Source organism: Manacus candei, unplaced genomic scaffold (assembly GCF_025592945.1).
Source record: "Manacus candei isolate 608988 ecotype Guabito, Panama unplaced genomic scaffold, ASM2559294v1 h1tg000086l, whole genome shotgun sequence".
NCBI lineage: Eukaryota > Metazoa > Chordata > Aves > Passeriformes > Pipridae > Manacus > Manacus candei.
In genome coordinates, this window is record NW_026138134.1 from 4,944,893 (window position 1) to 4,957,134 (window position 12,242).

At 51.5% G+C, this 12,242-nt stretch overlaps 1 protein-coding gene across 1 annotated transcript in view; it reads right to left on the reverse strand.

Moving 5' to 3' along the window:
* Positions 1-774: 774 nt before the first annotated feature.
* Positions 775-12,242, reverse strand: part of GRIK4 (glutamate ionotropic receptor kainate type subunit 4) — a 182,379-nt gene continuing 170,911 nt past the window's right edge. Inside the window, 8 exon segments of the mRNA XM_051812219.1 lie at positions 775-1,660; positions 1,663-1,891; positions 2,592-2,710; positions 5,165-5,293; positions 6,633-6,858; positions 9,281-9,446; positions 9,761-9,934; positions 11,954-12,063. Of these exon segments, the coding sequence (XP_051668179.1) occupies positions 1,434-1,660; positions 1,663-1,891; positions 2,592-2,710; positions 5,165-5,293; positions 6,633-6,858; positions 9,281-9,446; positions 9,761-9,934; positions 11,954-12,063 (1,380 nt within the window). The 3' untranslated portion in view covers positions 775-1,433.

Below are 12,242 nucleotides of genomic sequence, written 5' to 3' on the forward strand. Positions count from 1 at the left end.
AGTTGCTGGGTTTCTCCCTGAGCAGATGGGCCTCAAACTGTCTCTCAACTTTTCTGACTGTAGATAGGGAGGGAGAAAGAAGAAGAAAAAAAAAAGGCAAAAAAAAAAGCATAATTATACAAGGACATCTTTTATTTCAGTACATTCAAGACAAAAAGAAAAGAAAACAATTCAAGAACAGGATGTACCTTCACTCAAGGCTTTATCTCCCCTGCCCCTCTCCATTGTCATCTCTTTCCTTTTACAATCAGAAATTGCATAGAATTTGTTTTTCAATCAGAAAGTTAAATTCGTCAGTGTAAACCCCCACGTCTGTTCCAAGCAGAGGGTGAGCTGCTGCTGCTGCTGTTTCTAGGGAAGTAAATATTTTCCTTACATGAGATCCCAGGCTAATGGTTTTCCCAAATGCTGTGTGGCTGCTGGACAAGGGCTGTGAGTCACCCTCGAAGCTGAGGGTGCTCTGTGGGTCACATGGGGAGCTCCTGAGCCTGGGGCAGAGCTCAGAGTCACCTCAGGAGCGTGCAGGGCACGGGCTGTGGACACTTTGGGGGTACCAACACCACCTCCCTCCACTGGTGGGGAAGGGCAGCCCCCCCCCCCTTCCAGTGCTCCCCATTCTCACCTGCTCCCACCTCACCTTCCTCAAAAGGCTCCCCCACCCTCATCCCAAAAACAGAAAGGAAGAAAAAAAGCAAAAGGTAACCCCAGAACGAAACAAAAGACACAGAACCCCTGAAATTCCAGGCGTTTCAAGGCCTCTTTGAGTTCACTGTGTTTGTTGGTTGTTTTTTCTTTTTTTGGCATTTTAATATATATATATCTATGTATAGATATATTTATATATATATGTAATTTTAACAACTCCTCAGATGGACTTTCAGCAAATGCTGCTTCTCACGGGGAGCATGTCCCATCCCATCCCATCCCATCCCATCCCACCCTTCCCTTCCTCCTTCAGTCCACCTGCCAACATTCTGAAAAGGAAGAAGAGCTCAGCACCTGAAACCTGGTGCCTCGGAGACTAGGTCCTGACGTGCCCAAATTAAACCAAAACAAAACAATGACTCCTCCCCTTCCCCTCCCTTGTCCATGTCAAATAAAAACTCCCTCCCCCCGCCCGTCGAGAACACCCCCTGGTAAGTCTGTTTGGTGGAGAGACAGCGCCGGTGTCCCTTCTCCTGACCTGGGCGTGGAGAAGCTCCAAGAACCGCTCTTGCCTCCACCCTGGGGTGGGCAATACCTGCTACACCAGTTACCACCACACGTCCTTCCTCCTTCGGTGGCACGGAGACAACCACCGGAGCCCAGCCTGAGGACCTCTCTCCTGCCACACCAGGCTCCAGCCAGCCCCGTGTCCCCCGGGGACACCGAAACCCTCCGGCCAGGCCCAAAGGTCCGCCTCGCCCCGGGGAAGCCGGGTGACCGCTAGTGGTTTAAAAACGAGTCGACATTGTACAAGTCCGTGTTCTGTAAAATGGAACAGGACCCTCTCGCCCCCTCCCCTGCGCCCCCCGCTCCCCCGGCGTTACTCGGGCTCGCTGCTGTTGGTGGTCTTGTCCCACTCCAGGCTCTCCTCGCTCCGCGCGGGCGATCCCGCGGCCGGCCGCGCCCGCAGCCCCTGGAAGCGGCGGCACTCGGGGCACACCCTGATGTGGGTGCACCCCCGGGCGACCAGGGCGGCTTCTTGTGCCAGTCTTTGTGCCAGGGGGTCTGGCTCCCCGCCGCTGCACAGCTTCCCGTTGCTGAGCGTGGTTGTGCTGCGGGCTCGGCGCTCCTCCGGGATAACGGGGCGAGTCCGTACCGGCCCCCCGCGCCGCCGGCGGGGCTGGAAACTGTCCTTGCACAGGATGATGTTGCGCAGCTCTGTCACCATCTCTTGGCACACCGACACCTGGGGGGACACAGGAGCCGTGCTGCTCACCCGAGGGAGCCGAGGGACACGCGGGGCTGGGTCTGCTCTGCGGGCTGGAGGGATGAGGGGGGAGGCCCTGGCACAGGTTGCCCAGGGAAGCTGTGGCTGCCCCATCCCTGGAAGTGTCCAAGGCCAGGCTGGATGGTGCCCTGAGCAACCTGGGATAGCGGAAAGTGTCCCTGCCTGTGGCAGGGGCTGGAACTGGATGATCTTTAAGGTCCCTTCCAACCCAGGCAATTCTATGGTTCTGTAACATGATTCTGATGCCAAATTGTTACAGACTCAGTGCCACTGGGTTTCAACATCAATACTTGGACATTTACCTTGATTTAACCCAACAGATTCTGCCTCTCATCAGAGACCCTCCTGTGTTCTGGGTCCCCATACCAACACAGGACCCAAACTCACTGCAGGTAGAAATCTCATCTCCAGGATGTTATACACATCCCTGAACCCTTCAGGAGCCCCTGGAGCATCCCTACAGCCCCTCTCTTAGCAGGAGTGCACGAGAAGCTCATGGATTTTAGACCCTGCCCAAAGGACCAAACCTGCTCCTGTGTTTGGGGTGTCAAGGCTGGGAATGCTCCTCAGCCTGGGTGAGGCTCCAGAGCATCCCATTGGGCATCCCACAGATAGCAATAAACATACACTATCCCCTCAGGGCACTCTCAGGTCCTACCTCTGACTGCTCAGAGTGTCGAAGGCTCCACAAAAATTCCAGCATTGCCATAAAAATTGCTACGATCAAGCCACAGATGAGCACCACGAAGATTCCACCAATATTCTCCATCCCCAGGCCTAAAACAAAGCAGGAGGGACAATGTGGAGAGGCAGACTCGACATAAATTGTAAAAGTATCACTGCACAGAAATCCCAAGTTTTGCTGTTTTGTTGGCATTGCAGATACCCAGCCAGGGACCAAAACCACAGAGCCAGCACTGTCCTATTAATAGCTGCCCTCATGACTCAGATGGCAAAGTGAATGACTTGCAATAACTGCAGGATCGAAGATCCCTTCTCAGAAATGATGATTTTGCAGATAAACAGCAAGCACATTGAAGGGAAGCACAAAGCAATTTGTGGACAAACTGAAAACAAGAGGGAAGAATTGCGAGATCAATCGGGCACATTAATCCCTGCAAATTATTCACCCAGCTCCGCTTGCTTTGAACTCCTCAAAGGGAGATGAGCAAGGTTGTTAAAGAAGCAGAGATGAAGAAGACAGGAAAGGGCTTTAAAGGAAGCTGGCACTGAGAAAAGCTCCTTTGATTGTATTACAAAGTGCTGGGGGGAAATGATGGCAGCTGCCTGTGCTGCAGTAGCAAGGAGAGGGTCCAAAGCAGAGCAGAACCCAACACTTTCACACTGTAGGGTGGGAGAATGGGGTCCCTGCCACCAAGGGGTGGGTTATGGGTTGGGTGCTCTCTAGGAGGAAACAGCCCCTTCTGTGGGACTCACCTCCCTTGGACAACTGGCTTACAGTGGGATAACTACCACAGCTACACAGCTTGCAAGCCAGAAAGTTCACCAGCTGGAAGGAAAACCCAACCCTCAAGAACCTGGACTGAGCTTTGGTCAACTCTTGGCCCCAAAACTGCAGCCTGTGCCTCCCTCTGGCCCTGCAGAGCTGGACTGTGAGATGAGCTGGGGAGCAGTGCTGGCCTCAGCTTTTGCTGTCCAGGATCTGGCTCTTCTCTCTCCTGTTCTTGTTGGGTTTGGGCCCCTGATTGGATTGATTACTAAAAAGCATGTGGTGCTTTGCACTGGGTTGACTGAGGCCATTAGTCAACTAGAACATCTATAAAAATCTTCCTCTCCCTTCTGTAGCATTAAATCAAAGTGTAGGAATCAATGATTTATTGACTTAATCTCAGCATGGCTTTTAGACATAAAATCTCACCAAAATCCTTGTAAATCGCTGACCTGCTTTGTTCTAAAACTTGGGAGGTCACACTGTTCCCTCCTCCTCCTTCATTCTTTTGGCATCACCTCCAGAGCAGTCCAGTGCCTCTGTAAATCAGCCCTTTGCAGAGATGCATCCACAGCAATTGCAAGGCAGAAAACACAGCCCACAGCCACAGTTTAGACTCAAGATAAAGGCCATCCTCTCCTCCCAGCAGCTCTCAAATTTGAATTTAGGGCCAGCAGCTCTCTCTACATGCTTCTCTCATTCTGCCTGAGTGCTACCTCAGGCACCCATTCCTGAGCTCACAGAGAGGTAATTCCTCCTGCCATTTCCCAAACTCACATCACAGAGAGAACAAACCAGGAGAAAAACTTGTCCAGGGTCACAGAACACACCAAGCACTGCCAGAAACAGCCCAGTTGCCCAGCTGCCCCCTTCCAAAGCCATCCCAAAGCAGCCCACAGCCTAGATTCCACTTCAGAGATGCTTTTTGCACAGTCCATGGAGGAAAAGTCTCCCATGTGCTTACTTGCCTTCAAAGTAACTTCTTTAATAGCTATGACCTGATGTCTTACACTGGGCCAACACCCTCAGCCTTAAATTGATAGCTGGGACTGCCTGTAGTGCAGCACAGCCCAAAAATGAGCATCAACTCACAGCCCCGTGGGGTCCCATCCATGAACTGCACAGACACACCTACTGCTGCTGCAAGGTAATAAAACCAAAATAGCTACCACAGACCCAGTTTAGCTCTCTGTCTGTGCCCTCAGAAGGGTCAGGAGATCATCCTTATAACTGGGGGACCTGCTGGCCTCCCAGAAAACACTTGCTGAGAAGAGGGTGACTGCCAGGACTAAAAAATGCAGCAACTGTGTTAAGCTGGCAACTGCTCTCACGCTGGGACATCAGCCTAATGTGGTAGCTTTTATGGCAATTTGCATAGCATTACCCAAAAGAATTTGCTCCTCAGTTTACAGATGTACTTATAAAGTCCTTGTGTCCCTTGCCCTGGCTGTTTAAAAGATGCTTTCACTCGGAGCCATTAACCAGCAGGCCTGTGGTGGAGATCCATCTCCCTTCAAGGAACCCAGGATTTTGGTCTGATCCCTCCAGCCATCCATTTTCCCAGGCATTCATTAGGAGGTAATTTACCCTCCATATGCCTCCAATATTTGTCATTTGGTTGCTCCCGCTCTCTCTGCCCCAGGCAAAAACACACAGCGTGAGGCTCAGTGGTGGAGCTGTTTGGCTTTCTCCTTGAGTTGTGAGGGAAGGAATCTCGGGTCAGGAGAAGGGGAAAAAGAGATTCTCAGGCAGAAATGGTCGTGTGGAGTGGCGTGGCTCACCTTTGGCTCTGTGGTCCTCCTCTTTGGGGCACTTCCCTCCTTCCCACCACTTGCGCTTGAGGATTTCCAGGCGGTTGTTCTCCTGCAGCTGGAGGATGGCCAGGTCGAACTCGTCTCGAAACACAGAGCCTGCAACACCAAGAGGGACGTGGTAGGGCACCCCCTGGGCCAGCCTTCCTCCCCACTCTTCCTCCCCACTCGTGTGTCCAGCTACAACAGCTCGTCTCTGAGGGGTTTGGAGGGGACATCGCTCCATGTGAGCCATGGAAACCCCTTGCAGAAGGTGTTTTTCCTGCCCACCAAGAGCCACGCAGCTGAGACCAGCTCAGGAGGTCCAACACCAGGGGAGCTTTGGCTGCAGGGACTGAATGGGCAGTTCAACATCACACAGTTCAACATCACACCTCCAGACCACGGAGGTCCCTCTGTTGTCATTCCACCTACAACTTGGACCGTGCTCTAGCACTCCCTGCCTCAAGCTGGTCACAGAATAGAATACCCTGAGTTGGAAAGGACCCCAAGGATCATCCAAGCCCAAATGTTATGGTAGAGCTGCTCACTTCTGTGCTTGGTGCCAAGCTCTAGTGCACCCTGGTGTCTGCTACCAGGGATCCTGAGGAAGGGCCGTGGGAAAGATCCCAGTTCTCCCAGTAACTCTGCACTATTGTCCCAGCCAGCAGCTTTCTGCTCTTCTTATCTGCTACAGTTTCACTGTTTAACAAGACAATATCAGAACAGATTTAGCCTCGAGAGTGCGGGTTTGTGCTCACAGTCAGGTGACTTTACAAGTTTACCCACTGTACCTAAACTGGAGAGACTGTTTGTGTGATGGGCCTTATGTAATTCACCTTAACTTTGTGTTGCTAAGTGCCAGTGCTTAAATGTCAGGACTGGAGGAAAGATCGGGAATAACAACTACTACATCCTTTTTCCGTGCTGCCCTAGGAGATGATGTTCTCTTGCTGGCTCTCACATGGTGAAACACAACCCCCCTGCATTTGTTAAACCTGATTATTACCTGAGATAGCCACTGAATTGCCCAATTCTCTGTCCTGGAGTTTTAAGAACCACCAGCTGTTAAGAAACTCGTGCTAAAAACTACTCCAGTTACAGCAGCATTACTTTCACAGCACTTCTGGGATTAAAACAGGGAGCACAAAACGAGGCACAAACACTGGTTCGGGAGGGAGACAATCAGCAGAGAGCATAATATGCAGAAAATAAGCAGCAATTTCGAGACATCTTTCACACGAAATCACATCTCGAGAGCCGCAGTCGCGTGTCACGTGGCTCTGGCCCAGAGCAGGGGCTGAGAGGGGAACCTTGGGCAGCTCAGACCCCCCCAAAAAAAACACCCCCGGGCAGAGCCGTGAGACGCGACGGCGGCTCCAGAGCCGGTTCAGCCTTTCAAACGCTCCGGTCCTCTGCCGACAGCTGAGAAGGACTAGAATTTGTCTTCACTGCCTACCGACGGGCATGCCAATCCCGTAGCCCTTGGTGTCCAGAAGGCCCCCGACCTGCGTGAGGTTGCAATTGCGCTGACGGTAATACTCGTTCATGGTGGACTCCAGCAGGAAGGCGTAGTTGGAGTTCAGCACGCGCGCGATCCCCTCCTCCGTGCTCTTCACGAAGACGCTGGGCTGCTTGGAGTACATGTAGTTCCACATCCTCTGGTAGGTCTGGTAGCGGGAGTTCTGCAGGAGGAAGGAGCCAGCAACAGAGCTGAGGGAGGAGGAGGAGCGTTAATTGCCCTAAACTAAACCCCAAATTAGACGCCTGCTATGAAAAGGGGAGAGGAGTCAAAGCAGATCCGGTGCCAGGTTCAGAAAGGCTTTAGATGCCTAACCTGCATTTATATCAATGAGGTTTAGAGGCCCAAATGCCTTGGTGGGTTTGAGACTCTAACCTTCAAGTATCTTGGTGGATTTGAGACTCTAACCTTAAATATCTTGGTGGATTTGAGACTCTAACCTGCATATTTATATCAATAAGGTTTAGAGGCCCAAATATCTTGGTGGTTTTGAGAATCTAACATTCATTTATATCAACGAGGTTTAGAGGCCCAAATACCTTGTTGGGTTGGAGATTCTAACCTTAAATATCTCGGTGGATTTGAGACTCTAATCCTAAATATGTTGGTGGGTTTGAAACTCTAACATTCATTTATATCAACGAGGTTTAGAGGCCCAAATACCTTGTTGGGTTGGAGACTCTAACCTTAAACATCTTGGTGGGTTTGAGACTCTAACCTTCACTTTTATCAATGAGGTGGAGAGGTCCAAATGTCTTGGTGGATTTGAGACTCTAACCTTCATTTATATCAATCAGGTTTAGAGGCTCAAACATCTTGGTGGGTTTGAGACTTTGCTGGCAAAGTTGGGCATGAAAGGCATGCCTATAACTCCAGCAGGGACAAAGCTCTTTATGTAAATTCAGTTTTAGAATAATTCATAGTTTCTGTAACAGACAAAAAAAAAGACAGAAGAAATAGCTTGTGCTTGTCTGATTTAAACATCTGAAGAAGTCACACCCTGCTGACTATCACTGGAACCTTGTCCTAACAGTCCTCCAGTGTCAGAGCCAGACACCAGCGCCCCAAGGAGGGCACTGAGAGCAGAACTAAAGCTCTTTGGAGCCCCCTGAATCCAGATTTTGGTCCACCCCCTTGTGAGGCAAATCAAAGCATCTGCTGAAGAGAACTGAAATCTTTTCATTGATTACAATAAACTAAAGCTCCACCAGCCCCTCAGACTCTGGTTTGATCCAGAGGAAGCCGACTGTGGTTAATCTCTCTTGCCTGTACTGAGCAAAGAGTGAAACCTGCTTGCACAAAGACTGAATATAAACATGCTCTGGTCTCCATTAGGAATTTCACACTGTCAAGGGCTCATTTTCTGTGGCTGGTAAGCGATGCTGGAGAGCTTTAGGGAATCTGCTGCTGACCTAGTTCCTGTCCTCATCTGTCCAGCTCTGTCCTCTGGGTGCAGTCACTTGGGCAAGAGACAGACAAGCAGGGGGGGTGTTTCTTGCCAGTTCACTGCACTTTCAAATGCTAAACCTGCGTGTTTTTGTCAGGGGAAATGCTGCCAGGACAGGTTACAAGGCAAGGTGCTTCAGCAGTGGACACGCATTTCACGCAGCAGGGAAGGGAGGGGTGATGGAGGCAGGCTGTGGAATCCATCCCTGCTTTGACCCGCCGTCCTTCCACCGGGGGAAAACGGATCCAAACACAGCCTAAAGCACTGCAAATGGTACAAAAACATCTCTTCCTGATTTCCTCTCTGATCCCAGGGACTCCAGCACCTGCCAGGCAGTGCAGAGCCACAGCCAGGGCTTTAAACTTGAAAGCCTTCCTTAAGCGAGCGCCTCGTACACAACCACCTTGGGTCACTCGGGCTCTGTGCAGCTCATTTCACATGCAAGGCTTGGCTTAAAAGTAGCTTCTTGCCAAACCCCTGAAGAGTGTAAAGTTGGGCTGAAAAGCTCAGGCCCACTCCAGAGATTTCTCAGCCTTCCAAATTCAGTTCAGACTCAGAGGGGGGGTGGAAAAAAAAAAGTGAGAAAAGCTTTCTCTCCTTTTGGAATTTCAACAAGTAATAAATAAATAATCCTCCAGCAGTTCTTTGTGCATTCAGAGCGCTGCAGAAAAGATTCACTCATTTATTTCCCTTCTGAATAGAGCAGGGAAGATAAAAATTAAATTGGGCTAAATGGCCCACATAACTTTGAATACATTTGATTTATTTATCTTCAGTGCCACTGACCACACATGGATTCCAGCACTGTGACAACTGTGAGCCTGCCTGGGCTTGGCAAAGGTTTCATTGCTGAAAGACTCTCAGGTAAAAGCTAAGATCCCATCAAAACCACATGGAGACACATGAAAATTTGACTTCCTTGTCAAATTTCCTTCCCTCTCCCACCATTCTCCCCATCTCCTCACACTGTGGGTCTAGCCCACTCCTGTACAACCAAGCAGGCAGGGATCTCTCCAGAAATCCCCTCCGTGCCAGAAACTGGAATGAAACGGGCACGAGAGGCTGGAGTGGCACCCAAACGTGACTGAAGGGTGCCCTCTGCACTCCCTACCCCCTTCAGCCAAAGAATGGGGTTTACTTGGAAGAAGGTCATGCTGGAGCCGCCGTGGATGGTGCCGTACTCGATGGTGGTCTGGTCAGCCAGGTCATCCACGGACTCGATGGGGACGTCCATGCGCTGCACCGTGAGGAAGGCGGCCAGGTTGGCCGTGTAGGAGGAGATGATGATCAAGGTGAATGCCCACCTAGGGAGAGGGGAAGAGAAGATGACAACCTGAGGTTCCCCTGTGGACTGAATCTGCTCTCCACCTCTCAAAACCACAGGACCACTGAGGTTGGAAAAGCCCCCCAGACCGTCGAGCCCGACCTTCGTCCAACCACCGCCTCGTCACCAGACCAGAGCACTGAGTCCATTCCTTGAACACCTCCAGGCAAGGGGACTCCACCACCTCCCTTGGCAGCCCCTTCCAGCATTTAACAACCCTTTCCATGCAGAAATTCCTCCTCCATCCCCTCCTGCCCCGAGAAGCCTCCCTGGAGGGGAGGGTGCCCTCCTTACCAGACTCCACTGACGCAGCGCGTGGACAGTGCCTGGGGGGCAATAGTGGAGCCCTGCTGCATGAACCCCCCCACTGGGAACCACAGGCTGTTGCCCAGAGAGTACTGGTTCACCAGGAGATTGCAGCGGCCTTGGGAGCAGGGGTGGGGGCTGTACCACTCGTAGGGTGTCAACCTAAAAGGACAGGAAACAGGTAACTCAGGTTAATTCACCGGGAAATGGGACACTTTGGAGAGAAGAAGCCAAAAAAAGAAAAAAGAAAAAAAGAAAAGCTGTGAAGCTCTAGCTCTCCTGGAGGCAGAGCTTTCTGAGCAGGAAGCACTTCACCGTCAAGTTGATGCCCAGGGCTCAGAGCTGTGTGAAATGTTTGCTCTAAGACTCAAGAAGCCAGAGGCTTTCTCGTAGAGATTTGCAAAAAACTTCAGCAGAGAGGCTCTGCTGAGCTGAAAATCTGGGCATGGGCCACGGGGAGGCTGCAAGGAGGCAGATTTTTGCAGCCCTGTGAGCAAATTCACACACCACAGCAATAATTCCACACGTGCACGGACTTGATGGGAAATTGAAATCAAACATCCTTGGCTGGGCTCCCTGCTGGAGCACGAGCACTGACGGGAAGTTCAAAAGAGAAGTGTGTGAGACCTGACTGCATTACACCACCAAGAAAAACAACTACCCTGCTGCAAATGGCTGCTCTGAGAAGGTCTGACTGGCCTGGCAAGGTCCAGCTGGAAGCCAAGTGCATTTCAAAGCATCACATACTTCAGAGACAGGACAGAGGCGGGACTGTGAGATAGCTGACAGCCTGTCACTGAAGTGACTGCAGCCTAACTCTATTTTTTTTAATTTTTTTGCTGTTTCCAAGCCTCAGTTCCCTGGTTGCTAAGAAAGTCTTCTAATTTCTCTGCTGCAGTTCATTATATTACCATGGTTAACAAAGCTGAGGCCTGGGAGGGTCATTTTGGGGCTACTGCCAAAAAAGCTGCAGGGCTCTGCCAGCTCACGCAGCATTTAACCAAGATGAGGGGTTTATTTTTGCTCCTGCAGCTCCTGCCTCGCTGTGACGCCAGGGAGGTTATTTCCTGCAGACTTTCCATGGTGAATCAAGCACTGGCAGTGAAACCCTCTACTCTGAGAGAGTCTCTGCAATTCACGGGGTCAAAAGCTCCTCACAGCTGAGCAAGGCACAGAGCAGCAGCCAGACCTCCATCTCCAGTGGGAAGCTGGGTAAAGGCACCTTTTTGGAGGATCATGTTTAAAACACGAGGAAGGGGCTAAAGAGGCACCAGCTCTCGGTCTGCAAGAGAGCATCAGGCTGCATTATTCAATGGTTTCCTCAGAACTGCATTTCTGAGGCAGTAAAAGCATTCCAAGAACCCATTAAAGCCCCTGTCAGGATGACAACTTTAGCCGTGCTCAGGGACCAAGTGACAGCACAAGTTCCAATTTGTGGAATGAGAATTGGGTATTAAGAGTGTCCCAGAAGGGCCCTCAAGCCCCGAGCACGTCTGTGGAATACACTGCCAGGGCTCAGCTCAACCCTGCCTGCAAAAGCCCATCTATGCCACCAACAATAAGCAGCTTGTTGGGAGGTCAGGGAAAAACAGCAGCAGAGCTCAGACCTTGGGCCTCGATGGGAGACACTGCAGGGATGTATTTTAACACTGACTTAAATTAGTCATAGGGGAATGGAACTGAGAGCTGCCAAGGGAGGTTCTGCACGTCAACCAAGAGGCTGCTGAAAGATATTAATGAACTTTCTTTTCCTCCACACATATTGGGGTTTGTACAGGGCCAGAGGAGCCAAACATCCCTCGTGGAATTTGTGTTAAAATCTCCGAACGGATTTGTGGGTTCCTGCCAACCTGTTCAGGACAAGGGGTAAAAGGCACCTACAGGGAGCATTTGCAGGGCACCAACGCCACTGCCAGACCTTCTCCCACCCTTCCCACGCGGATTTGGGAATCAGGGCACGATGCTCCTGCCAGACACACCAATGCCCATCCCAGGCACCAGGGCGTGGGGACTCGGTGGCACCCAGTGGCACCGCTCATTCCCCAGCTGGCAGAGGGTTGGCATTCTCCTGTCCCGTCCCACAGGGGTGTCTGGGGCCGGCGGATGTCCCCGTGTCCCCCCGGGTGTGGCAGTGTGACGCTAGATGGCACCGCGAGGAAGGGAAAGGCACCGCGGCATTACCGAGCCACCAGGAAGAGGACGCAGCTCACGGCCAGGTAGGCGAGCAGCATGAAGAGCCACACTCCGGGAGAAAAGGGGTCCAGGAAGGAAAAGTAGCCGGGTTTGCGGCCCTGGAATGGAAACACAGAGGGTGTTTGGCCTGATTTGTGGTTCTGCAGAGGGAATGGTCCCTTCTGAAGAGGCGGAAGGAAACGCAGCGGCACTGATGCTGAGAGGGGGTGGGAGAAGGGGGATGAAGGGGAGAAGGGGGAGAAAGAGGAGAAGGAGGATAAATGGGAGAGGGGGGATA